The sequence below is a fragment of the Amblyomma americanum genome, chromosome 6 (genome assembly GCF_052857255.1).
Source record: "Amblyomma americanum isolate KBUSLIRL-KWMA chromosome 6, ASM5285725v1, whole genome shotgun sequence".
Lineage (NCBI taxonomy): Eukaryota > Metazoa > Arthropoda > Arachnida > Ixodida > Ixodidae > Amblyomma > Amblyomma americanum.
This window is the reverse complement of record NC_135502.1, coordinates 191201439-191228233: the sequence shown is the minus strand read 5'-3', so window position 1 is coordinate 191228233 and position 26795 is coordinate 191201439. Positions and strand designations below refer to the sequence as shown.

The following is a 26795-nucleotide window of genomic DNA, read 5'->3' as shown; positions in this document are numbered from 1 at the left end:
CCGGCACACATTTCTATTTGCAGGAGGCGCCTGGCTGTGCGAGCCTGCAGACCTCGACCACTGCAGTGCGGTAAATGCGGCGGGCTGGGCCATACCACCGGAGCCTGCCGTGCTCCAGACCGCTGCATTCGCTGCGGGGGCCCCCACGATCAGGGCGCCTGTCCGAGTCGCAAGCCGCGCTGCCTGAATTGCGGCGGGCAACACGCGGCCACGGACCCCGCGTGCCCCCACTGGCAGCGCGAGAGACATGTGGCCACCCTGCTCGCCACTTCGCACGTGCCACTGTCTCGGCGCGCGGTCCGGGCCGTGGTGACAGCGGAAATGGCGCCCCAGGCCACCCAGCAGCACCGCACTTCACCGCCTGGCGCTCTTTCATATGCGCAGGTGGTGTCCAGTGGACGCAGTCAGCACGGCCAGCAGCCCCTGCAGCGGGGCCGGCAGAGACCGGACCCGCGCACATCCCGCCAGGCACCGCCTCCTCCCGCAGCAAAGTTCCCAGGCCAGCCTCCGGATGCACGCGACACCGAAATCGCGAAGCTGAAGCTCGCACTGCGGGCGCTCAGCTCGCTGCTCCCGGAGGGCTCAGACGGACGCCGGGCCTGCTTAGAAGCTGCAGGCTCTCCTCTACAGGACGCCAACCATCATGGCTAGTCGCCGGGCTTCGCCTCGGATCCCCACAGTCCTGCAGTGGAACGTGCGCTCCCTTGCGGCGCGGTACTCTGAACTCCGCGTGCGCATCGCGGAAAGCGCACCGGAGGTTATCGCGCTGCAGGAGACGTACGTGCGGGTCCACGAGGAGGAGCCCCAAAGGCGACTACCCGGATACATCGGCTACCACTCGCCAACCAAATGTGAGGAGAAGTCCTGTGCTGCAGTGCCCTGTGATGACCACTCCCATCGGCCTGGGAAATCGAGGTGTGCGGTGTATGTGCGGCGGGATGTGAAACATACTTTCGTCGGTTCGGCGGCGGCGACAACCGATGCTCAGGAGTGCGTGGTGGTGACAGTGCGCGTCGGTGGTGTTGACACGTCGGTGGCTTGTGTTTACGTGCGCCCAGCTGTCGCGTGGAACGCGCTGTGTTTTCGTGCAGTGTCTTCGTGTTGTGCCCCACGCCAGATCATCTGCGGTGATTTTAACGCCCATCACAGTGCGTGGGGCAGTGCCCACCATTCAGCGCGAGGAGACGACCTGCACGACGCAGCAACGCAGCTGGGACTCATCGCCTTGAACACCGGCGAGCCCACCTTCCGACGACGCGGAACACCAGGCTCCTGCATCGACGTTGCCTTCGCATCCAGAGGCATTGAGGCGACATGGCACCGATCACCATCTCTCTGGGGCTCGGATCACTACTCCATCCTGATCGAACCCACTGCGGCGGAGGCCCGCGCTAAACGCACCTACTCCATCGTGAACTGGAGCGCGTTCAGGCTGGCTGTAGACGAGGCGGCTGCCTCAGGCGCGCCCTTTTTCACCAGCTTGGTCCGAAGTGCCCTCGCAGCAACCCGAAAAGCAGAGGTGCGGGCGGGCCAGCCCGCACCAGACAACAGACTGCTTGAGCTGCGCGAGCAAAGGGACCGCGCAGAGCGAAGGGCACGACGGACCGACAGGGCCGCCGACTGGACAATATACAACCGCCTGGACGCGAAAGCGCGGCGCCACTCCAACAAACTTTACCGTCGCCAGTGGGCTTCATTATGTCAAAGGATGGAGGAAGACGCAAGCTCGCGGAGGCTATTCGACACCTTGCGGCGCATCACGGAACCTCAGGCAAACCCGCAGCCGCTTGCTGCACTGGCAATATACAGCGGGCTCAGCGACGAAGAGCTCGCTGAGCGGTTCGCCGACCGGTTTGCGCCGCACAGCCCCGCAGGCGCAGCTAGCAAAGCTGCGCTCGAGAGCCCCGGATGCGGCGCCCCTCCCTCCCCCGTCACCTCGGAAGGCCCCTGCGACGCCCTGTTCACCGCGGCGGAGTTGAATAACGCGCTGCAGCGCTGCCGCCGTCGGTCGGCGCCCGGCCTGGACGGGGTGACCTACCAAATGCTACGAAACCTGGATGCGAGGCAACGACAGATCCTCCTGCAGCAGATCAACCTGGTGTGGGAACGCGGGGAACTACCGGAGGACTGGCGCACAGCGGTCGTCTGTCCCATTCGCAAGCCTGGGCGCCCACCCACGGAGCTGAACGGATACCGTCCAGTGGCACTAACATCGGCAGTGGGTAAGCTCATGGAGCATATGGCGTTGCAGCGTTTGAACGAGCGAGCCGCGGATGCTGATTTGTTTGACGAGCGGCAGACGGGTTTCCGCGGGATGCGGTGCACGGCAGATTCGATTTCGGACGTTGTCACAGCGCTGGAGCACGCCAGGGCGGCAAAACAGGTCGCGCTGCTGCTGCTGCTGGACGTCTCGAGCGCTTTTGACAACGTCCACCGCGCACCAATTCTCGCGGCGCTCGAAGGAGCCGGTGTGAGCGGGCGCTTGTTGCATTATGTTCGCGGCTTCCTGACGGGGCGCACTATGCGCGTGAGAGTAGGGGGCAAGTTCTCCGAGCCTCGTCCGGTGGAACTGGGCGTGCCGCAGGGCTCTGTCTTGTCACCGTTTCTGTTCAATGTGGCCATGTCGGTGGTGCCGGCCTGCCTCCCCGCGAGCGGCCGACACCACGTGTACATGTCCATATACGCGGACGACATCGCGCTGTGGTGCCGGGGGCCACCGGGCGAGGCGCTCCGCGTGCGGGAGTGTCTTCAGGGAGCGCTGACAGCAATCGACGCCCGCTTGGACGGCATAGGTCTGTCGCTGTGCGCGGGCAAAACGGTAGCCATGGCTTGCGTTTCGCGCTCGCGCGCGCGCCCTGCGCCACTGTCGCTGGGCGGGACTCCGATTCCTTGGCGCAAATCGGTGCGGTACCTCGGCTTGGACATCGACTGGCGCCTCTCCTTCCGCCCCGCGGCGACCAAGGCCTGTTTGCAGATGAAGAGGATCACCGCCGCCGTACACAAGCTCACCGCTCGAGGCCATGGCATCAGCCAGCAAGCCGCGCTGCGACTATACAACGCCGCAGCATTGGGGGCGGCACTCTACGCGTTGCCGCTCGTCTCGGTGCGCAAACCGTGCTGGAGGAAGCTTGAACTCCAGCACCGCAAGTCCCTGCGCGTGTGCCTCGGCCTGCCGAAGGACTCGCAGTGCGCCGCAACACTGGCCGAGGCAGGAGCATGGCCGCTTCAGCTCCAAGCGGCGCGCAGGGCACTGCACCACATTGACCGTTTGCATCGCGCACCGGACGGCGGCCCGCTATTGCAACGAATGCGCACGCACCCACGCTCGCAAATGGGTGCGGCGCTTTTGGACTACGAGCGCCTGACAGAAGCCGCCCCCCCCTACGGCCTCTGCCAGCCATGGCCTGCTGCCTCGGAGATACAACGCGAGATCGTCGGCATCGCGGGAAAGCGGAGCACGCCCCTCTGCGCTGTGCAGCAGCTGACCAGAGCCGTCATACACGAGGATCTTCAGGGCCATGTCCTCGTGTACACAGACGGCTCAGTGGTACGCGACAGCCGCTCCATCGCAGCGGCGGCTACCATCCCAGCCCTGCGACTGCACAGCCAGACCCACGCCAACTTCCTGGGATCCTCTACCACGGCGGAGCTGATGGGGATAAACCTGGGCCTGGACCTGCTGCTCTCCATCGCACCTCCGCCACCCAGGTGTGCTCTGCTCTGCGACTCCCGCACCGCCCTCACCCGCCTACAGTGCATCGGCCGCGGTACCCCCCTAGTGCGCGGCATTCGCGCAAACATCGAGTGCCTTGCACAGCAAGGATGTGTTGTGCGCGTGCAGTGGGTGCCCGGTCACTGCGGCATCGCGGGAAACGAGGAGGCCGACGAACTCGCGACCGCCGCACATCAACTACCTCCGAGCGATCCCCCGCTAGCGCTGGAGGACGTGCGAGCGGTCATTCATGATCATCTCCGACAGCAGCACCCAGACCCACGCATCGCGGGAGGTGAGCGCATTCCAAGCATCAACGGCTGCCGCGCCCTCTCGCGGGCGCAACGCGCAATGATCCTCCGCGCGCGCATCGGCTGCGTGTGGCCTGGGGACCGACGGGTGCGCCACGGACTAGCGACGAGCGAAGTGTGTGTTAGATGCGGTGCAGTGGAGACACTGGAACATCTGCTACTTCGCTGCACCGCGTTCGCCGACGCTCGTCGTGATATGCTCGCGGCCTACAGGGCGCTGGGCATCCTACCAGACTCGCTCAAGACGCTGTTGTGGCCGCAGGGCAGTGCGCGTACCCGTGAGCGAACAATGGTGAGCTTGTGTGCTTTTCTCGAACAGACGGGCCTGACGTCCCGTCTGTTCTGCGCCAGGTAGTGTTAGGCAGTGACGGAACGCTCCGCTTGTGCTACCTCGGACGCTTAAAACAGCTGGCCGCCCCACACCAGCTGTTGTGAACAAGTGCTGTGCGCGTGTGTCGCGGTGGTTTCGGTTAGTTGGCGCACGCGCGCAGCCATCTGCATTCCAGGCGGCGCCTGGCGGCGACGTCACGGGCACCTCCCCCCTTGGAGACGACGCGGCGACCCAACGCAGCCGGCCGCCTCCTGCCCAACGAAGCAGGCCGCCTCCTCATCGGCGACACCCCCCTCTCCCACCCGGCGGCCGCGGCGGATGAACGCGCGCGGCCGGAACATTTGAATTGTAAATAGTGTATATATGCCCTCACCCCTATCTCTTTCCTGCTATCCCCTCACCTCTTTTGTTTCACTTCTTCAAACTGCCTGCTATCCTATATTTCCGCTACCCCAGCTCAGGTGCCGCCGTTTAGTGATGGCAGATGCCGGGGTGAGCAAACATCTTTTACCTTCCTTTTTGTTATTTTAAATAAATAATCACTATATATATATTTCGAGCGCGCGTTGGTTTCGCGCCTGGCAAAGGTGAGACAAGTGGGTGTGGAACCGTGGTCTAGCGCAAGATTACGGTGCGCCTATCCTTTAGGTTTGCCCGCACAGCAAAAGCAGCCCTCTGGCAGGAGCCGGGCGTACGCGGCAGCGTCGACTTTGCCACCACACCAGGGTGTCGACGCGGTTGCGGGTCGTTCCGTGTGGCGTTAGCGCACTGCAACGAGCTTGTCTTCTTGGACATACCGGGCAATGAGTCTTTCGAAAAGAAAGGCGAAGCTACTAGCGCGACAGCAAGCAATGAATGCTCCGGGAGACATTCTGAGTATAGAACTGAACTTTAGTTGAGGAGGAGAAAGTAATTATTTTCGCTGTTTGTTGGCTCATTTCAATAGGCAAAGGAAGGAGGCAGCAACCAAAATTGTTAAGTGCACTGCGGTCGGCATGAGCGAATGAATGTGAGAGGCGAGTGTAAAGATTAAAGTGGTGGCGTGCAATTTTATAAAAGGCACTTTTTCTCCCTGCCCAGGCACTGTGGCTGCTTTCCCAAGCTTGGATGTGGATACCTTACAGTGTGTCGCCGCCGCATGCCTGAAAAGCACGTGCCGTTACTGGTGTAGAACAGACTGTCGCGCGTGTAAAAAAAAAGCGGCGATTGTTGGCCGAGTTAGGCCGCATTACTGGAAAGCAATCATAGAAGGTTCAACGCCAGCGGAGAAGACAAAAGTGCGGAGCAAAACGAAGACCCACTACTTCTCACAGCCGCCTGCGAAGTTCATGCGCTTCGCTGGATAGGTATGCGCACAACGCTATCAGTTAGAGGCTTTCTTGTCTTGGAGACAAAGAGCAACGGGATTGCGAAAAAAAAAAAAACTCCCCGGGCGCCAAGCTCGCAAACCACCGCAAGAGATGAACCAATTTACTATTTACTGCACAGAAAGAACTGGGCACAGTGCAGTGCACGGAAGCCGCGCATAAATGCCTAAAAGCTCTCCTGCATCTGCGGGACAATATGCTTCGAGTACTAGGCAGGCAAGGTTAGTGAGCAAGAGCAGCGCGCGTAAAGAATGCATCCCATCTCTCCGTAATTGAGGTGTACTTCCTGCGGTCACCTTAGAAACAAACGGAAGTGCATGCCTGGGTTAGATCAACTGACTGCGGCCAATTGAAAAAAATAGAAAGAAAAGTGCTTTATATCCACTGCCCTGTCGTTTTCCTTGCATAGCATAGGCCAGGATGTGCATATCTGTAGGGGCCCGCGTAGAATAGCGCTCTGCTACGGCCGCACCGCAACGAAATTTGCGGGCACAGTTCCGACGCTTCTAGCTTGCAAACCAAAAATAATAACAAAAATTCGCGCAGGACGTCTACCGGCCTGGGTGCGAGCCCCCATTAAAGCGCCCAACGCTTGCCACGCAACGGAATACTTGAGGCCCGGAGCTGAGCTGCTCCTCCCTCCCTGCCAACGCAACACAGTCGGCGCAGCGCGGGGCTGCGGCGCCCCCTTCGTGTCGCCTGCGCAAGTATACCCGCCTCCGAGACAGCAGAGTCCGCGTCGCGCAGTCGACTGCTGCTGCCGCGCGAAGCAAAAACCGACTCGGGTAAATGATGAATACGTGGATTTTTCCCGCGGCGCTTTTTCACCCTGAGAGAGTTAGATTTTTTGCATAGTCGTTAGAAACTTTTCAGACGACTCCTTTACAGCAAGCAGAGAAAGAAAGCTATTCATGTCGGGTTCTGTGGCACAAAATATTGGCCTAAGGGAAAGGTTCAAGTCCAATTTTCCTCTTTACTGGAGACGACTGACTTTACACCTGTGCTCTTGTGTGCGCACTCCATTCTCAGGCGTTAGTAGGGAAGGTGGGTCCTCTCGTTTGTATTATTCCATTACATCCTTTCTTTGCAATGAGGCTCCCACACAGATCCTGCATATTCCAGTTTCCATGGGAGAAGTGCTTTTGCACGCTATTATTCACAGGTACGTTTCGGTGTCTGTACTGCCTGTCAAAAACTCACGAATTGAACCTGCTCCAACAATGTGGTCTCATAATAATAATTCACTGCAGGTGATCGTCGCAAACACAAATTGGACAGCGACTGGGCAGTCGGAGGCAATAACGCTTCCTATGAATTTGGACAACTGTCTGTAGCGGTGCACCAGTGGGATGGTAAATCATCTAATTGTACTCATAACTGGGGAGAAAAAAAAAATGACTCAAGACTAAAGAGGCATTCGGCGGCTCATCCCACCCTGCAGGTTCCTTAAAGTCGACTGTGACGAGAACGTCCGCACCGTCGTGTACAAAAAGTTAAGTCCCCCCAGCATTACAATGTTGTTCCAGGTCAGCGGAACACGCTACAGAACCAATCATTGAGTCACTTGGAATGCAGACAACCAAGCTGTGTGCTTCTTTTCCCCCTTTTCACTTGAGGCAGGGGCTGTTCGCGTGCTGCAATGGTTTGCAATTTGTCCGTCCCGTTCATTCCTGTGTTTTTTATCTGGAGTTACACTCTGGAAGCCCAATTTGACGAACAAAGGCCTATTCAGGAAACGAAACACGATGCTCCATTTCGCACGTCTCTCGGCCAGGTGTGTTTACCTCCAGGTTTCAGATTATGAGAGGCGCTCTGCATACAAGGAATGGCTGCAAGTCGTCCAATTTTTTTTCTTTGACGCGCGCACGGCTGCTGAAATTCGCCAACAGTGTTTCTGCCACAGACATGTAAAGCTGACTAGCACAGCCTTATGGCACACTTGGGCTCAATAATGTGATAGCATTACCTGGCCACATGTCCTGCAGGCAAGAAAGCGCCCCACATTTACGATAGAGAAAAACTGTAACGGTTTTGGACCAAACGCAATGCAGTGCAATCATTACACCGCCTTGAATATTTCGATTCGGAACGCAGCTCTGCGCCGATGAGTTGGGTAAACTTGGTGCGGGAGAAGAAAAAAAACAAAAAAACTCGCCGCCGCTGTCACGTTGGGAGTAGGAACTGTAATTGGCTACTTTATAATGCCCTTCATTTCACAAAAAAATTTCAACGCAGAACACGATGGGCCAAAAAATAAAGAGGGACCTTCGCATCTCCGCTCTTAACCAGACTTCGGCGAATCGTTCTGTTTGCATTCCCCCCCCCCCCCCCCCCTTTTTTTTTTAAGCGGTAGCCAACATTATCAGTCGCTCTTTCCGCGACATTCAAACGAGCTGTGATCATTTCGCAGGCGGACACGAGTGATGCGCAACTGCGAAGCTCTGCATTTCGCATACCCTACTTGTTGTTGCACGCACTACGGCACAAAGTCGAGCATACCTGACCCCGAATTCCATGAGGCCCCGCATTTAAAGCGAAAAAAAAAAAAACTGTGCTCTTCTGGAACGGTCACCTCTCGAACACCGCCTCACTTGAATCCCAGACGGTCAATGCAGAAAGACTTTGCAAATTCGAGCACACACTTTGTTTTACTCCGTCCACTGCGTTTGACAGTGACTGACTAGGCAAACAGCGAGCATGCTCCCTCGGACGACACTCACAGTACTGACTGCACGCGCTACTGCACAGAGTCAAGAACGGAACTGCTTACCTGAGACCACTCCTGGTTGCCGTTCGGTCGTGATCCGCTCGCTGTGGCAGGCCGCAAGGAAAGGAAAAACGGATGCAGAAAACGGTAGCAAAACAAAGGGGAGAGAGGGACACACGAGAACCGGAGCTCTGGTTCGCATGACCAGCGGCTGCCCATGCAGCAGTTGGGTAGCCCTAAAGAGGGCTGTTTTTCGCGAGAAGGGTGCTTGCACGACGCCGAAGTCCAGACGGCACACGGTGGACGGACTAGCCTCCGAAGCCGTACAGAGTGCGGCCCTGACGCTTCAGCGCGTAGACCACATCCATGGCGGTGACAGTCTTGCGCTTAGCGTGCTCCGTGTACGTGACGGCGTCCCGGATCACATTCTCGAGGAACACTTTCAACACGCCGCGGGTCTCCTCGTAGATCAGGCCCGAGATGCGCTTGACACCGCCTCGGCGCGCCAGACGACGGATGGCGGGCTTGGTGATGCCCTGGATGTTGTCTCGCAATACCTTGCGATGGCGCTTCGCGCCTCCCTTGCCGAGTCCCTTGCCACCTTTTCCGCGACCAGACATGATGGTGCCGACGACGAAGTGTACACTCCGAGGCGAGAACGGGGAATGATGGTGTTACGCTCGGCGGCCTGTGGTGCTGGCAGCGCGAAGCCGCCATTCGCTGCGGCGCCTCGACCAATGAGAGTCCGCCTCCGCAAGCGCCGGCTCGCTAGCACTACTGAGCCCTCTCGGAGGGCTGCCGCGCCGCCAGCAAGGTAGCCAAAACGACCGCATCAAGGCGCACACGTAAACAACCAAGCAACGCGAAGACTGCCCCATTCTGCATCACGCGACCCCCCACCGCGCAAGAAAAAAAAACGGAAATAGCAAACAATGGAAAACGAAGCGCACCTCCTATACTTCGCAATAGTGGCTGTATAACCGATATTTGGTCATGCCTGCTCCGTTTGCATGGGAAAAAAAAAAAAAATACTTGATGCCTAGTCGTTGCTGCTGTCAGTCTTTTTTTTTTTTTTCGTGCGTGCCTGCGTTGCAAGCAAACAGGTGCGCGTGGTTTCTGTTTGCTGCCCCCCCCCCCCACTGGCAGGGGAGAGTTTACACCGTTAAATCGCGCGCCCCTTAAAGACACACCAAGGACACCGTCATTGCTGGCGCTACCAACAATTAGCGGGTTTCGCGACTTGTGAAGCTGCAGAAGCGGTTTTTTTTTTTTTTGTCCTCAAAACCTGCCCGTTCTCAAAACGTGCATTGCTAAGGGGAAATTAAGCACTCACTTATCGTGTGTGTGTGTCCCCAACTTCCCGCACACATTTCACCGTGTCCGTGACCACATCGGAGCGGGCCCTTGAGAGGGCGACTACGGCCGTTCGCGGCGCACGTACCTCGCTCCCCCTCCTCTCCCGGTCGCCAGGATGCTGAGAAACGACCAGTTTCTCTTGCGGACTACATAGAAATACGTTTATCTCAAAAAGTAACCAATGCACAGCTTTAAAATTTTCCAGCCACATAGAACAAATGTCTCACCACCTCTCTTCCCACTTTCGGCTCGCTGGATCGAACCCGAGCTGTGCGAGCGTCGCTTTCAGTTTTCCGACCATTGCCAGGCTATTGTGCACACGCGCGATACGATAATCTGCTCGTGTTCGAGGACTTACTTGCTCTATCTGGCACGACAGCATCGGCCGCAAGAAGCCAAAGAAGGTACCAAACAGCTGCCAGCGTCGGAATTTTTCGCCGTTCTTACCGGGGAAAAAAAAAAAGAAAACAAAAACGCGGGCGCGCCGCACGCGCTGGGGGACACGCACATTACTAACGACACAGCAAATTGTGCTTGTAGCGCTTCATATTCTGCGAGTGCGCGCTCGCCCGGTGGCCAGTGTGAAGCGTGGCTTCTCTGCGGACTGATTTGCTACAGCTACGTCCGCCGCACTGTACTGCCCAGTTCTACGTCCTGCACATTGGTGTATGTAACCCTTACAGCTGTACGTAAGTACTTCCTCCCTCCCTTCGAATACCGCTGGCCAGATGGGGCACGCCACGGGTGGCAAACTGTTTTCCTTTCGAATTTCCTAAGAACAGACTGAGGGAACACAGTGGCCTCCCCGACGTCCGCAGGCACGTGTTGCGGCCACGAAACGATAACCTTTTCTTAAGGCCAAATATCCACACAAACCCAAACCGGGGGAATTCCGCAATCAATTACCTCCTGCCGTCACACTTAAGCAAGCATATAATAGGTAGAAGCTTCTTTTTTTTTTCTTCTCTCTTACGTGCTCATGCGGATGAGTATTCACATGCATACATACATATATATTTCCTTTACAGTTCTCCTACAACTAATTCGAAATATTGTTCTTTAACAATCTGGCTGTATTGCATGCTGCCTAAGCAAAACCGCTGCTATTTCAACCGCCTGATATCCATTTCTCGAGGCTACATGCTAATGAAGAAAACAACTTAAACAATCAAAACACAGAGAGAGAAAGGGGCCCGGAGCATCGCGCCGCTACCTGCAGACTCGACGATGCAAACACTTTGGTTGGCTCTGAAAAGAGCCGTTGAGGTTGTTGGGGGGGACGACTGGCGACGAGCGCGATGTGCCGCCTACTTGGAGCTGGTGTACTTGGTGACAGCCTTGGTGCCTTCGGACACGGCGTGCTTGGCCAGCTCGCCAGGCAGCAAGAGACGCACCGCAGTTTGGATCTCCCGGCTCGTGATGGTCGAGCGCTTGTTGTAGTGGGCCAGGCGAGAGGACTCGGCCGCGATGCGCTCGAAGATGTCGTTCACGAAGCTGTTCATGATGGACATGGCCTTGCTGGATACTCCAGTGTCCGGATGCACCTGCTTGAGCACCTTATAGATGTAGATGGAGAAGCTCTCCTTCCTGCGGCGCTTCTTCTTCTTCTTGTCGGTTGCGCGCACATTCTTCTGCGCCTTTCCGGCCTTCTTCACGGCCTTTCCCGACGGTTGAGGGGGCATGACGATCAGTTACGACTGCGCTCGGGGAGACGGACGGTGTCGAAAGAACGCGCGCGCAGGGGCGCGCGGCGTTTTTATACTGGCACCGTGGTGTTCAAGCGACCGGAGCCAGGCCGCCGCGCGATTGGTCGACGCGTCGCGGCCTCCTCACCCTCCCTCCAGCGCTCCCGTCGCGGTATCGCGGCGCGCTCTCGAGGTTCGTAGTATCAAGCAGCAGCCCGTTCCTGTCTGTTCTCGCACGCGGCGTTCCCCGTTCTTTCTCGAGCGTACAACAGAAGTCACCATGTCAGGTCGCGGAAAAGGAGGCAAGGCCAAGGGCAAGAGCAAGACCCGCTCGAGCCGCGCGGGACTGCAGTTCCCCGTGGGTCGAATTCACCGTCTCTTGCGTAAGGGCAACTACGCGGAGCGCGTCGGAGCCGGCGCCCCCGTTTACCTGGCCGCCGTCCTCGAATACCTGGCCGCCGAGGTGCTCGAGCTGGCGGGCAACGCTGCTCGGGACAACAAGAAGACCAGAATCATTCCGCGCCACCTGCAGCTGGCCATCCGAAACGACGAGGAGCTGAACAAGCTGCTCTCGGGAGTTACCATCGCCCAGGGCGGCGTCTTGCCCAACATCCAGGCCGTGTTGCTCCCCAAGAAGACCGAGAAGAAGGCGTGAGCGGTCTACCGCACGTCTGTGGAGGCGCGCCCGCCGCATCAGCAGCGCCCAACTAACGGTCCTTATCAGGACCAACCAACTGCCTGCCACGGCGGGGCCTCGCTGTGTGATACCTTTGGGTTTTGTTTTTTTTATTTGCTCTGGACCGCTGCGTCCCTCTCACGCTGGCTGTTTTTTCAAAGTGTTTGCCTCACTGCGCGCCGCACACAGGTTGGCTTTTATTTAGTTTTATCGGCCCCTTCTTCCTTTCCTTTTCCTGGCCCAGTCGCTAGCAGGAGGCCAGTAGAGCGTTAATAAGGGGCATGACCAGCGCATTGTTTTTTTTTTTTTTGGCAGTTCCCTAGCAGGGGTTTCACATAGCAGCGCTAGAGAGAATGACGAAGTGGCTTTACTGAGACAGTAATAGAGAGCAAGGGACGGGATTTTTTTTTTTTTTTCGCCACCGCGGGCATCTGCCATAGATACCGAAGGACGTGAACTGGGACAGCGGAAATAAACCACAGCAGGCAGAATGCAGACACGAAATAAAATAGGTGAGCGGACGGTAATATCGACAGAAACTATTCACACAGCAATAAATACGTACGCGGCGTATCAAGGTGCACCTAATGTAGGCGGCGCGTGCTGCATTCACTTGCGCGCCCAGCGCCGCATTTACCCCCACAAAACTGGGCGCGCGCGCGCGCGTGACTTGTGCAATGATGTTATTTACAAGCGCGAGCCCGCGGAAGACGCCAGGGCCATGGCTTTCAACAACTCACCTCGTTTTCCAGCAGCTGCGAAACGCAGTGTTCGAGAGAGAGGGACCGGCCGGGTTCGGAGCTCGGTTTCGTGCGCCCGTGGCCAAAGCAAACATTTGGGTGGTCCTGAGAAGGACCGTTGTGATGCGTTGCTGCGGCGGCGGCGGCGGCGCCAAGTGCCGGGCGCCACTGCGCTCTAGGCGCGCTCGCCGCGGATGCGCCTCGCCAGCTGGATATCCTTCGGCATGATGGTGACGCGCTTGGCGTGGATCGCGCACAGGTTGGTGTCCTCGAAGAGACCGACCAGGTATGCCTCGCTGGCCTCCTGAAGTGCCATGACGGCCGAGCTCTGGAAGCGCAGGTCGGTCTTGAAGTCCTGAGCGATTTCTCTCACCAGGCGCTGGAAGGGCAGCTTGCGGATGAGAAGTTCGGTCGATTTTTGGTATCGGCGAATTTCACGAAGTGCCACGGTGCCAGGCCTATATCTGTGAGGCTTCTTCACGCCTCCGGTAGCTGGCGCACTCTTACGAGCAGCCTTTGTGGCCAGCTGCTTGCGGGGGGCCTTGCCACCGGTGCTCTTGCGCGCGGTTTGCTTCGTGCGAGCCATGGTGCCGGACGCGGACGCTGGTAACGGACGGACTGCCTTCGGAGACGGGCGGCGAGAGACTGTGTGGTGGTGGTGGTGGTTGGTACTATGGGATATTCTGGGGAGGGGGATACTGGCCCCAACTTATGTTGGCCTCGTGGGCATCACTCTTAGGGGCCAGGGGAAGGGGATTGGGATGTGGGGGAGGGGAGGGGGATTGGGGTGGTGGCACGAGACAAGGACAGCACTTCACACTTCACAAGGCAACGGAGACAACACCCGAGGCACCGGGCACGCAGCAAGCAGCCGACTCGCTGGGGTGGGGAAGATGAACGGCGCGCGCTGGGAGTGGCGCGCGTCGTCGGGGGCCTGCCGGAGGCAGGGAGCCGTGACCCCGGAGCAGCCGGAGAGCCGGCCAGGGCAGGCGAAGGCTGCAGGTAGCCGAGGCTGCCTGCAGAGAGCCACCGAAGGGTGGCCGGTAGGGGACCGCTGGTAGACTGCCGTGAGGCAGCGCGGCGGGGTGCGCTGGGAACCGCCGTTGCCGGCGGCGCGCAGGGGCTGTAGTAACAGCAGGGCGTCAGTAGACTGGCGACCAGGGACCGGCGGAGATGTTCTAGTTCACGCCGGGAGCTGCGTCAGGACAGCAGCAGGGGGAGGTGACGCTGGGAACCGCCATGAGGACGGCGCGTCGGGGCCCCTCACGCACGAGTGCGCGCGGGGAGGGCGGAGGGCAGTAGGGAAGCCGCGCTCCGTCCGGGGCAGCACAGCCGGTGTCAGGAAGGCGATCAAGCCGCCGCCGTCATCAGGTGCGCCGGCTGCTGGGAGTTCACAGGAAACATGGGCCGCCGCCGCTGCAGCTGACGACGACGGCCCGAAGAGGCTCTCCCGGCGGGCGAGGGTTACCCGGCCGCCGAAGCGGCCGCCGGGCGGGTAGGCCTACTTGGAGTAGGACGACGGGGCCCTACGCGGGCGACGAGTCGGCGGGAAGGCCTAGTGGCTTCTTGGGATGGGCGCCGGACGGCGCTGGCCGCGCTCGGAGCTCCTTGCGATCGTCCAAGGAGCGGGCAGGGGGGTGCGCCGGGCGCGGCGGAGGCGAGGCGTAGTTGTCAAAAACAACGAGTACGTCTCGAGAGGAGCGGTAGGACACATCCGCACTCCTCGGAGGTCCAGACGGGAAGGGAGAGACTGTGTTCCGCGCCGCGCGGCGGCGCTGCTCCCTCGCGCCCTCTCTGCGACCCGATTGGTCCCCGCTGACGGACCGATAGCTTCCCTCCGTTCTGCGGCGGCCGCCAGAATGCTGGAAATACTACTTTTCGAGGACTCTCCCTCTGGCTTCCGAAGAGAGAGGACGTATTTTTCGAAGCTGGTGCGGTGGGGCCGATAGGCCTATTTTTTGTTTGGGGGCTCCACCATGGAGCCCACGTGCGAAAATGCAAGGGCAGCTGCACCGAGCACGATGCGCAGGATGCCGCGTTCGTGGAGCGTAGGAGACAGTGCCCGTGACCGCGCCACCCTGAGCACGCTGCTGGTGGCCTTGGAGCGAGCGATCGTGGGTTTACAGCAGGCGGGCTTCTCGCCTGATCGCGCGGCCGCGCTCGTGCAGGCCCCGCATCTCCCTGTTGGAATGCAGGCACCACGTGCTACTGCTGCTCCGACACCTGCGGCCATGGCAGCGACGGCGGACCGTCCCGCGAACACCAGCGGGGCCCCGGAGACCGGTGCCGAGAGCGTGGTCGAGGTGCCGGCCCCGGAATCCGAGGCCATGGACGAGAGTGCTGTCCGCAAGCGCCATCGCTCGCCTTCCCCAGCGAGCGGCACGGAAGGCAGCCATGGCCGCCGCAGCAGTCGCGAAGCACGTGGACGGGACAAGCGGCTTGCTGCCTGCCGCCTCCCCTCGCCTCCCGCATTCCAGACGGCCTGCAGCAGAACCGGCTGCCCCCCCTCGCCACCTGCGCTCCAAGCGGCACCCAGCGGCGGCGACTCCACCGACGTCACCGGTGACGTCACGGGCACCGCGGCGCCCCCCCTCCTTGGAGAAGCAGCGGCAACCCAGCGCAGCCGGGACCAGCCGAGCGCACCGGGCCACGCTCTCTCCCTCCGCCTTCCCACCGGCGTCACCCCCTCTCCAGCCCCGGCGGCCGGGGCGGCTCAGCACGAAACTGCTCCCGAGCGGCTTATCCCGTGGAAGCAGGTGACCCCTCGGGCGCGGCGGCGACGCGGGGCTGCCCTCGCTAGGGCTGCCACTGCGGTGCAGGTCGCCAACAACGTCCACGGGACCGTCCTGTACCGGCCAGCCCAGCGGGACGCGGCCTTCTCCCGGGAGCAGGGATGGGAGCTGGCGGAGGAGCTGGGACCACGGCCTGGTGTCCTGGCCGTCCGCGCCAACACTCGGCGCGGTGTTGTGGCCGTGGACGTCGCGAACGCGGGCACGCTGCGCGAGCTGCTCGCTCTCTCTGTCATCCGCGGGGTGGCAGTCACCGCAAGGGAGCCAGCCCCCCGCAACCACTGCTCCGGCCTCGTTTTCGGGGTGGACGGACGCCGGACGGTGGCCGAGCTGCTCGCTGCGACCGAATCAACGGTGCCGATCGTGTCGGCGTCGCTATCTGACAGCACCCTGACTGTCAGATTTGCGGCGCCGGTGCCACCGGCACACATTTCCATTTGCAGGAGGCGCCTGGCTGTGCGAGCCTGCAGACCTCGACCACTGCAGTGCGGTAAATGCGGCGGGCTGGGCCATACCACCGGAGCCTGCCGTGCTCCAGACCGCTGCATTCGCTGCGGGGGCCCCCACGATCAGGGCGCCTGTCCGAGTCGCAAGCCGCGCTGCCTGAATTGCGGCGGGCAACACGCGGCCACGGACCCCGCGTGCCCCCACTGGCAGCGCGAGAGACATGTGGCCACCCTGCTCGCCACTTCGCACGTGCCACTGTCTCGGCGCGCGGTCCGGGCCGTGGTGACAGCGGAAATGGCGCCCCAGGCCACCCAGCAGCACCGCACTTCACCGCCTGGCGCTCTTTCATATGCGCAGGTGGTGTCCAGTGGACGCAGTCAGCACAGCCAGCAGCCCCTGCAGCGGGGCCGGCAGAGACCGGACCCGCGCACATCCCGCCAGGCACCGCCTCCTCCCGCAGCAAAGTTCCCAGGCCAGCCTCCGGATGCACGCGACACTGAAATCGCGAAGCTGAAGCTCGCACTGCGGGCGCTCAGCTCGCTGCTCCCGGAGGGCTCAGACGGACGCCGGGCCTGCTTAGAAGCTGCAGGCTCTCCTCTACAGGACGCCAACAATCATGGCTAGTCGCCGGGCTTCGCCTCGGATCCCCACAGTCCTGCAGTGGAACGTGCGCTCCCTTGCGGCGCGGTACTCTGAACTCCGCGTGCGCATCGCGGAAAGCGCACCGGAGGTTATCGCGCTGCAGGAGACGTACGTGCGGGTCCACGAGGAGGAGCCCCAAAGGCGACTACCCGGATACATCGGCTACCACTCGCCAACCAAATGTGAGGAGAAGTCCTGTGCTGCAGTGCCCTGTGATGACCACTCCCATCGGCCTGGGAAATCGAGGTGTGCGGTGTATGTGCGGCGGGATGTGAAACATACTTTCGTCGGTTCGGCGGCGGCGACAACCGATGCTCAGGAGTGCGTGGTGGTGACAGTGCGCGTCGGTGGTGTTGACACGTCGGTGGCTTGTGTTTACGTGCGCCCAGCTGTCGCGTGGAACGCGCTGTGTTTTCGTGCAGTGTCTTCGTGTTGTGCCCCACGCCAGATCATCTGCGGTGATTTTAACGCCCATCACAGTGCGTGGGGCAGTGCCCACCATTCAGCGCGAGGAGACGACCTGCACGACGCAGCAACGCAGCTGGGACTCATCGCCTTGAACACCGGCGAGCCCACCTTCCGACGACGCGGAACACCAGGCTCCTGCATCGACGTTGCCTTCGCATCCAGAGGCATTGAGGCGACATGGCACCGATCACCATCTCTCTGGGGCTCGGATCACTACTCCATCCTGATCGAACCCACTGCGGCGGAGGCCCGCGCTAAACGCACCTACTCCATCGTGAACTGGAGCGCGTTCAGGCAGGCTGTAGACGAGGCGGCTGCCTCAGGCGCGCCCTTTTTCACCAGCTTGGTCCGAAGTGCCCTCGCAGCAACCCGAAAAGCAGAGGTGCGGGCGGGCCAGCCCGCACCAGACAACAGACTGCTTGAGCTGCGCGAGCAAAGGGACCGCGCAGAGCGAAGGGCACGACGGACCGACAGGGCCGCCGACTGGACAATATACAACCGTCTGGACGCGAAAGCGCGGCGCCACTCCAACAAACTTTACCGTCGCCAGTGGGCTTCACTATGTCAAAGGATGGAGGAAGACGCAAGCTCGCGGAGGCTATTCGACACCTTGCGGCGCATCACGGAACCTCAGGCAAACCCGCAGCCGCTTGCTGCACTGGCAATATACAGCGGGCTCAGCGACGAAGAGCTCGCTGAGCGGTTCGCCGACCGGTTTGCGCCGCACAGCCCCGCAGGCGCAGCTAGCAAAGCTGCGCTCGAGAGCCCCGGATGCGGCGCCCCTCCCTCCCCCGTCACCTCGGAAGGCCCCTGCGACGCCCTGTTCACCGCGGCGGAGTTGAATAACGCGCTGCAGCGCTGCCGCCGTCGGTCGGCGCCCGGCCTGGACGGGGTGACCTACCAAATGCTACGAAACCTGGATGCGAGGCAACGACAGATCCTCCTGCAGCAGATCAACCTGGTGTGGGAACGCGGGGAACTACCGGAGGACTGGCGCACAGCGGTCGTCTGTCCCATTCGCAAGCCTGGGCGCCCACCCACGGAGCTGAACGGATACCGTCCAGTGGCACTAACATCGGCAGTGGGTAAGCTCATGGAGCATATGGCGTTGCAGCGTTTGAACGAGCGAGCCGCGGATGCTGATTTGTTTGACGAGCGGCAGACGGGTTTCCGCGGGATGCGGTGCACGGCAGATTCGATTTCGGACGTTGTCACAGCGCTGGAGCACGCCAGGGCGGCAAAACAGGTCGCGCTGCTGCTGCTGCTGGACGTCTCGAGCGCTTTTGACAACGTCCACCGCGCACCAATTCTCGCGGCGCTCGAAGGAGCCGGTGTGAGCGGGCGCTTGTTGCATTATGTTCGCGGCTTCCTGACGGGGCGCACTATGCGCGTGAGAGTAGGGGGCAAGTTCTCCGAGCCTCGTCCGGTGGAACTGGGCGTGCCGCAGGGCTCTGTCTTGTCACCGTTTCTGTTCAATGTGGCCATGTCGGTGGTGCCGGCCTGCCTCCCCGCGAGCGGCCGACACCACGTGTACATGTCCATATACGCGGACGACATAGCGCTGTGGTGCCGGGGGCCACCGGGCGAGGCGCTCCGCGTGCGGGAGTGTCTTCAGGGAGCGCTGACAGCAATCGACGCCCGCTTGGACGGCATAGGTCTGTCGCTGTGCGCGGGCAAAACGGTAGCCATGGCTTGCGTTTCGCGCTCGCGCGCGCGCCCTGCGCCACTGTCGCTGGGCGGGACTCCGATTCCTTGGCGCAAATCGGTGCGGTACCTCGGCTTGGACATCGACTGGCGCCTCTCCTTCCGCCCCGCGGCGACCAAGGCCTGTTTGCAGATGAAGAGGATCACCGCCGCCGTACACAAGCTCACCGCTCGAGGCCATGGCATCAGCCAGCAAGCCGCGCTGCGACTATACAACGCCGCAGCATTGGGGGCGGCACTCTACGCGTTGCCGCTCGTCTCGGTGCGCAAACCGTGCTGGAGGAAGCTTGAACTCCAGCACCGCAAGTCCCTGCGCGTGTGCCTCGGCCTGCCGAAGGACTCGCAGTGCGCCGCAACACTGGCCGAGGCAGGAGCATGGCCGCTTCAGCTCCAAGCGGCGCGCAGGGCACTGCACCACATTGACCGTTTGCATCGCGCACCGGACGGCGGCCCGCTATTGCAACGAATGCGCACGCACCCACGCTCGCAAATGGGTGCGGCGCTTTTGGACTACGAGCGCCTGACAGAAGCCGCCCCCCCCTACGGCCCCTGCCAGCCATGGCCTGCTGCCTCGGAGATACAACGCGAGATCGTCGGCATCGCGGGAAAGCGGAGCACGCCCCTCTGCGCTGTGCAGCAGCTGACCAGAGCCGTCATACACGAGGATCTTCAGGGCCATGTCCTCGTGTACACAGACGGCTCAGTGGTACGCGACAGCCGCTCCATCGCAGCGGCGGCTACCATCCCAGCCCTGCGACTGCACAGCCAGACCCACGCCAACTTCCTGGGATCCTCTACCACGGCGGAGCTGATGGGGATAAACCTGGGCCTGGACCTGCTGCTCTCCATCGCACCTCCGCCACCCAGGTGTGCTCTGCTCTGCGACTCCCGCACCGCCCTCACCCGCCTACAGTGCATCGGCCGCGGTACCCCCCTAGTGCGCGGCATTCGCGCAAACATCGAGTGCCTTGCACAGCAAGGATGTGTTGTGCGCGTGCAGTGGGTGCCCGGTCACTGCGGCATCGCGGGAAACGAGGAGGCCGACGAACTCGCGACCGCCGCACATCAACTACCTCCGAGCGATCCCCCGCTAGCGCTGGAGGACGTGCGAGCGGTCATTCATGATCATCTCCGACAGCAGCACCCAGACCCACGCATCGCGGGAGGTGAGCGCATTCCAAGCATCAACGGCTGCCGCGCCCTCTCGCGGGCGCAACGCGCAATGATCCTCCGCGCGCGCATCGGCTGCGTGTGGCCTGGGGACCGACGGGTGCGCCACGGACTAGCGACGAGCGAAGTGTGTGTTAGATGCGGTGCAGTGGAGACACTGGAACATCTGCTACTTCGCTGCACCGCGTTCGCCGACGCTCGTCGTGATATGCTCGCGGCCTACAGGGCGCTGGGCATCCTACCAGACTCGCTCAAGACGCTGTTGTGGCCGCAGGGCAGTGCGCGTACCCGTGAGCGAACAATGGTGAGCTTGTGTGCTTTTCTCGAACAGACGGGCCTGACGTCCCGTCTGTTCTGCGCCAGGTAGTGTTAGGCAGTGACGGAACGCTCCGCTTGTGCTACCTCGGACGCTTAAAACAGCTGGCCGCCCCACACCAGCTGTTGTGAACAAGTGCTGTGCGCGTGTGTCGCGGTGGTTTCGGTTAGTTGGCGCACGCGCGCAGCCATCTGCATTCCAGGCGGCGCCTGGCGGCGACGTCACGGGCACCTCCCCCCTTGGAGACGACGCGGCGACCCAACGCAGCCGGCCGCCTCCTGCCCAACGAAGCAGGCCGCCTCCTCCTCGGCGACACCCCCCTCTCCCACCCGGCGGCCGCGGCGGATGAACGCGCGCGGCCGGAACATTTGACTTGTAAATAGTGTATATATGCCCTTACCCCTATCTCTTTCCTGCTATCCCCTCACCTCTTTTGTTTCACTTCTTCAAACTGCCTGCTATCCTATATCTCCGCTACCCCAGCTCAGGTGCCGCCGTTTAGTGATGGCAGATGCCGGGGTGAGCAAACATCTTTTACCTTCCTTTTTGTTATTTTAAATAAATAATCACTATATATATATATATATATTTCGAGCGCGCGTTGGTTTCGCGCCTGGCAAAGGTGAGACAAGTGGGTGTGGAACCGTGGTCTAGCGCAAGATTACGGTGCGCCTATCCTTTAGGTTTGCCCGCACAGCAAAAGCAGCCCTCTGGCAGGAGCCGGGCGTACGCGGCAGCGTCGACTTTGCCACCACACCAGGGTGTCGACGCGGTTGCGGGTCGTTCCGTGTGGCGTTAGCGCACTGCAACGAGCTTGTCTTCTTGGACATACCGGGCAATGAGTCTTTCGAAAAGAAAGGCGAAGCTACTAGCGCGACAGCAAGCAATGAATGCTCCGGGAGACATTCTGAGTATAGAACTGAACTTTAGTTGAGGAGGAGAAAGTAATTATTTTCGCTGTTTGTTGGCTCATTTCAATAGGCAAAGGAAGGAGGCAGCAACCAAAATTGTTAAGTGCACTGCGGTCGGCATGAGCGAATGAATGTGAGAGGCGAGTGTAAAGATTAAAGTGGTGGCGTGCAATTTTATAAAAGGCACTTTTTCTCCCTGCCCAGGCACTGTGGCTGCTTTCCCAAGCTTGGATGTGGATACCTTACAGTGTGTCGCCGCCGCATGCCTGAAAAGCACGTGCCGTTACTGGTGTAGAACAGACTGTCGCGCGTGTAAAAAAAAAGCGGCGATTGTTGGCCGAGTTAGGCCGCATTACTGGAAAGCAATCATAGAAGGTTCAACGCCAGCGGAGAAGACAAAAGTGCGGAGCAAAACGAAGACCCACTACTTCTCACAGCCGCCTGCGAAGTTCATGCGCTTCGCTGGATAGGTATGCGCACAACGCTATCAGTTAGAGGCTTTCTTGTCTTGGAGACAAAGAGCAACGGGATTGCGAAAAAAAAAAAAAACTCCCCGGGCGCCAAGCTCGCAAACCACCGCAAGAGATGAACCAATTTACTATTTACTGCACAGAAAGAACTGGGCACAGTGCAGTGCACGGAAGCCGCGCATAAATGCCTAAAAGCTCTCCTGCATCTGCGGGACAATATGCTTCGAGTACTAGGCAGGCAAGGTTAGTGAGCAAGAGCAGCGCGCGTAAAGAATGCATCCCATCTCTCCGTAATTGAGGTGTACTTCCTGCGGTCACCTTAGAAACAAACGGAAGTGCATGCCTGGGTTAGATCAACTGACTGCGGCCAATTGAAAAAAATAGAAAGAAAAGTGCTTTATATCCACTGCCCTGTCGTTTTCCTTGCATAGCATAGGCCAGGATGTGCATATCTGTAGGGGCCCGCGTAGAATAGCGCTCTGCTACGGCCGCACCGCAACGAAATTTGCGGGCACAGTTCCGACGCTTCTAGCTTGCAAACCAAAAATAATAACAAAAATTCGCGCAGGACGTCTACCGGCCTGGGTGCGAGCCCCCATTAAAGCGCCCAACGCTTGCCACGCAACGGAATACTTGAGGCCCGGAGCTGAGCTGCTCCTCCCTCCCTGCCAACGCAACACAGTCGGCGCAGCGCGGGGCTGCGGCGCCCCCTTCGTGTCGCCTGCGCAAGTATACCCGCCTCCGAGACAGCAGAGTCCGCGTCGCGCAGTCGACTGCTGCTGCCGCGCGAAGCAAAAACCGACTCGGGTAAATGATGAATACGTGGATTTTTCCCGCGGCGCTTTTTCACGCTCCCTCTGGCTTCCGAAGAGAGAGGACGTATTTTTCGAAGCTGGTGCGGTGGGGCCGATAGGCCTATTTTTTGTTTGGGGGCTCCACCATGGAGCCCACGTGCGAAAATGCTAGGGCAGCTGCACCGAGCACGATGCGCAGGATGCCGCGTTCGTGGAGCGTAGGAGACAGTGCCCGTGACCGCGCCACCCTGAGCACGCTGCTGGTGGCCTTGGAGCGAGCGATCGTGGGTTTACAGCAGGCGGGCTTCTCGCCCGATCGGGCGGCCGCGCTCGTGCAGGCCCCGCATCTCCCTGTTGGAATGCAGGCACCACGTGCTACTGCTGCACCGACACCTGCGGCCATGGCAGCGACGGCGGACCGTCCCGCGAACACCAGCGGGGCCCCGGAGACCGGTGCCGAGAGCGTGGACGAGGTGCTGGCCCCGGAATCCGAGGCCATGGACGAGAGTGCTGTCCGCAAGCGCCATCGCTCGCCTTCCCCAGCGAGCGGCACGGAGGGCAGCCATGGCCGCCGCAGCAGTCGTGAAGCACGTGGACGGGACAAGCGGCTTGCTGCCTGCCGCCTCCCCTCGCCACCCGCATTCCAGACGGCCTGCAGCAGAACCGGCTGCCCCCCCTCGCCACCTGCGCCCCAAGCGGCACCCAGCGGCGGCGACTCCACCGACGTCACCGGGGACGTCACGGGCACCGTGGCGCCCCCTCTGCCACCCCCCCTCCTTGGAGAAGCAGCGGCAACCCAGCGCAGCAGGGACCAGCCGAGCGCACCGGGCCACGCTCTCTCCCGCCGCCTTCCCACCGGCGTCACCCCCTCTCCAGCCCCGGCGGCCGGGGCGGCTCAGCACGAAACTGCTCCCGAGCGGCTTATCCCGTGGAAGCAGGTGACCCCTCGGGCGCGGCGGCGACGCGGGGCTGCCCTCGCTAGGGCTGCCACCGCGGTGCAGGTCGCCGACAACGTGCACGGGACCGTCCTGTACCGGCCAGCCCAGCGGGACGCGGCCTTCTCCCGGGAGCAGGGATGGGAGCTGGCGGAGGAGCTGGGACCACGGCCTGGTGTCCTGGCCGTCCGCGCCAACACTCGGCGCGGTGTTGTGGCCGTGGACGTCGCGAACGCGGGCACCCTGCGCGAGCTGCTCGCTCTCTCTGTCATCCGCGGGGTGGCAGTCACCGCAAGGGAGCCAGCCCCCCGCAACCACTGCTCCGGCCTCGTTTTCGGGGTAGACGGACGCCGGACGGTGGCCGAGCTGCTCGCCGCGACCGAATCAACGGTGCCGATCGTGTCGGCGTCGCTGTCTGACAGCACCCTGACTGTCAGATTTGCGGCGCCGGTGCCACCGGCACACATTTCTATTTGCAGGAGGCGCCTGGCTGTGCGAGCCTGCAGACCTCGACCACTGCAGTGCGGTAAATGCGGCGGGCTGGGCCATACCACCGGAGCCTGCCGTGCTCCAGACCGCTGCATTCGCTGCGGGGGCCCCCACGATCAGGGCGCCTGTCCGAGTCGCAAGCCGCGCTGCCTGAATTGCGGCGGGCAACACGCGGCCACGGACCCCGCGTGCCCCCACTGGCAGCGCGAGAGACATGTGGCCACCCTGCTCGCCACTTCGCACGTGCCACTGTCTCGGCGCGCGGTCCGGGCCGTGGTGACAGCGGAAATGGCGCCCCAGGCCACCCAGCAGCACCGCACTTCACCGCCTGGCGCTCTTTCATATGCGCAGGTGGTGTCCAGTGGACGCAGTCAGCACGGCCAGCAGCCCCTGCAGCGGGGCCGGCAGAGACCGGACCCGCGCACATCCCGCCAGGCACCGCCTCCTCCCGCAGCAAAGTTCCCAGGCCAGCCTCCGGATGCACGCGACACCGAAATCGCGAAGCTGAAGCTCGCACTGCGGGCGCTCAGCTCGCTGCTCCCGGAGGGCTCAGACGGACGCCGGGCCTGCTTAGAAGCTGCAGGCTCTCCTCTACAGGACGCCAACCATCATGGCTAGTCGCCGGGCTTCGCCTCGGATCCCCACAGTCCTGCAGTGGAACGTGCGCTCCCTTGCGGCGCGGTACTCTGAACTCCGCGTGCGCATCGCGGAAAGCGCACCGGAGGTTATCGCGCTGCAGGAGACGTACGTGCGGGTCCACGAGGAGGAGCCCCAAAGGCGACTACCCGGATACATCGGCTACCACTCGCCAACCAAATGTGAGGAGAAGTCCTGTGCTGCAGTGCCCTGTGATGACCACTCCCATCGGCCTGGGAAATCGAGGTGTGCGGTGTATGTGCGGCGGGATGTGAAACATACTTTCGTCGGTTCGGCGGCGGCGACAACCGATGCTCAGGAGTGCGTGGTGGTGACAGTGCGCGTCGGTGGTGTTGACACGTCGGTGGCTTGTGTTTACGTGCGCCCAGCTGTCGCGTGGAACGCGCTGTGTTTTCGTGCAGTGTCTTCGTGTTGTGCCCCACGCCAGATCATCTGCGGTGATTTTAACGCCCATCACAGTGCGTGGGGCAGTGCCCACCATTCAGCGCGAGGAGACGACCTGCACGACGCAGCAACGCAGCTGGGACTCATCGCCTTGAACACCGGCGAGCCCACCTTCCGACGACGCGGAACACCAGGCTCCTGCATCGACGTTGCCTTCGCATCCAGAGGCATTGAGGCGACATGGCACCGATCACCATCTCTCTGGGGCTCGGATCACTACTCCATCCTGATCGAACCCACTGCGGCGGAGGCCCGCGCTAAACGCACCTACTCCATCGTGAACTGGAGCGCGTTCAGGCTGGCTGTAGACGAGGCGGCTGCCTCAGGCGCGCCCTTTTTCACCAGCTTGGTCCGAAGTGCCCTCGCAGCAACCCGAAAAGCAGAGGTGCGGGCGGGCCAGCCCGCACCAGACAACAGACTGCTTGAGCTGCGCGAGCAAAGGGACCGCGCAGAGCGAAGGGCACGACGGACCGACAGGGCCGCCGACTGGACAATATACAACCGCCTGGACGCGAAAGCGCGGCGCCACTCCAACAAACTTTACCGTCGCCAGTGGGCTTCATTATGTCAAAGGATGGAGGAAGACGCAAGCTCGCGGAGGCTATTCGACACCTTGCGGCGCATCACGGAACCTCAGGCAAACCCGCAGCCGCTTGCTGCACTGGCAATATACAGCGGGCTCAGCGACGAAGAGCTCGCTGAGCGGTTCGCCGACCGGTTTGCGCCGCACAGCCCCGCAGGCGCAGCTAGCAAAGCTGCGCTCGAGAGCCCCGGATGCGGCGCCCCTCCCTCCCCCGTCACCTCGGAAGGCCCCTGCGACGCCCTGTTCACCGCGGCGGAGTTGAATAACGCGCTGCAGCGCTGCCGCCGTCGGTCGGCGCCCGGCCTGGACGGGGTGACCTACCAAATGCTACGAAACCTGGATGCGAGGCAACGACAGATCCTCCTGCAGCAGATCAACCTGGTGTGGGAACGCGGGGAACTACCGGAGGACTGGCGCACAGCGGTCGTCTGTCCCATTCGCAAGCCTGGGCGCCCACCCACGGAGCTGAACGGATACCGTCCAGTGGCACTAACATCGGCAGTGGGTAAGCTCATGGAGCATATGGCGTTGCAGCGTTTGAACGAGCGAGCCGCGGATGCTGATTTGTTTGACGAGCGGCAGACGGGTTTCCGCGGGATGCGGTGCACGGCAGATTCGATTTCGGACGTTGTCACAGCGCTGGAGCACGCCAGGGCGGCAAAACAGGTCGCGCTGCTGCTGCTGCTGGACGTCTCGAGCGCTTTTGACAACGTCCACCGCGCACCAATTCTCGCGGCGCTCGAAGGAGCCGGTGTGAGCGGGCGCTTGTTGCATTATGTTCGCGGCTTCCTGACGGGGCGCACTATGCGCGTGAGAGTAGGGGGCAAGTTCTCCGAGCCTCGTCCGGTGGAACTGGGCGTGCCGCAGGGCTCTGTCTTGTCACCGTTTCTGTTCAATGTGGCCATGTCGGTGGTGCCGGCCTGCCTCCCCGCGAGCGGCCGACACCACGTGTACATGTCCATATACGCGGACGACATCGCGCTGTGGTGCCGGGGGCCACCGGGCGAGGCGCTCCGCGTGCGGGAGTGTCTTCAGGGAGCGCTGACAGCAATCGACGCCCGCTTGGACGGCATAGGTCTGTCGCTGTGCGC

The 26795-nt window shown here is 61.2% G+C and overlaps 3 protein-coding genes and 1 pseudogene across 3 annotated transcripts; 1 reads left to right on the top strand and 3 right to left on the bottom strand.

Moving 5' to 3' along the window:
• Nucleotides 1-8427: 8427 nt before the first annotated feature.
• On the bottom strand, nucleotides 8428-9448 carry LOC144095125 (histone H4). The gene has a single exon (XM_077628922.1). The coding sequence runs from the start codon at nucleotides 9046-9048 to the stop codon at nucleotides 8737-8739; it is 312 nt and encodes a 103-aa protein (XP_077485048.1). The 5' UTR covers nucleotides 9049-9448; the 3' UTR covers nucleotides 8428-8736.
• Nucleotides 9449-9554: 106 nt separating this feature from the next.
• Nucleotides 9555-11615, bottom strand: LOC144094314 (histone H2B). The gene has a single exon (XM_077628250.1). The coding sequence runs from the start codon at nucleotides 11464-11466 to the stop codon at nucleotides 11092-11094; it is 375 nt and encodes a 124-aa protein (XP_077484376.1). The 5' UTR covers nucleotides 11467-11615; the 3' UTR covers nucleotides 9555-11091.
• Nucleotides 11616-11749: 134 nt separating this feature from the next.
• LOC144094315 (histone H2A-like) lies at nucleotides 11750-12029 on the top strand (annotated as a pseudogene).
• A 1031-nt stretch (nucleotides 12030-13060) lies between these two features.
• LOC144095653 (histone H3) lies at nucleotides 13061-13471 on the bottom strand. The gene has a single exon (XM_077629322.1). The coding sequence runs from the start codon at nucleotides 13469-13471 to the stop codon at nucleotides 13061-13063; it is 411 nt and encodes a 136-aa protein (XP_077485448.1).
• Between the last annotated feature and the right edge of the window lie 13324 nt (nucleotides 13472-26795).

Coding starts and splice junctions, on each gene's coding strand:
- LOC144095125 (XM_077628922.1), bottom strand. CDS start 9,048: ATGTCTGGTCGCGGAAAAGGTGGCAAGGGACTCGGCAAGGGAGGCGCG.
- LOC144094314 (XM_077628250.1), bottom strand. CDS start 11,466: ATGCCCCCTCAACCGTCGGGAAAGGCCGTGAAGAAGGCCGGAAAGGCG.
- LOC144095653 (XM_077629322.1), bottom strand. CDS start 13,471: ATGGCTCGCACGAAGCAAACCGCGCGCAAGAGCACCGGTGGCAAGGCC.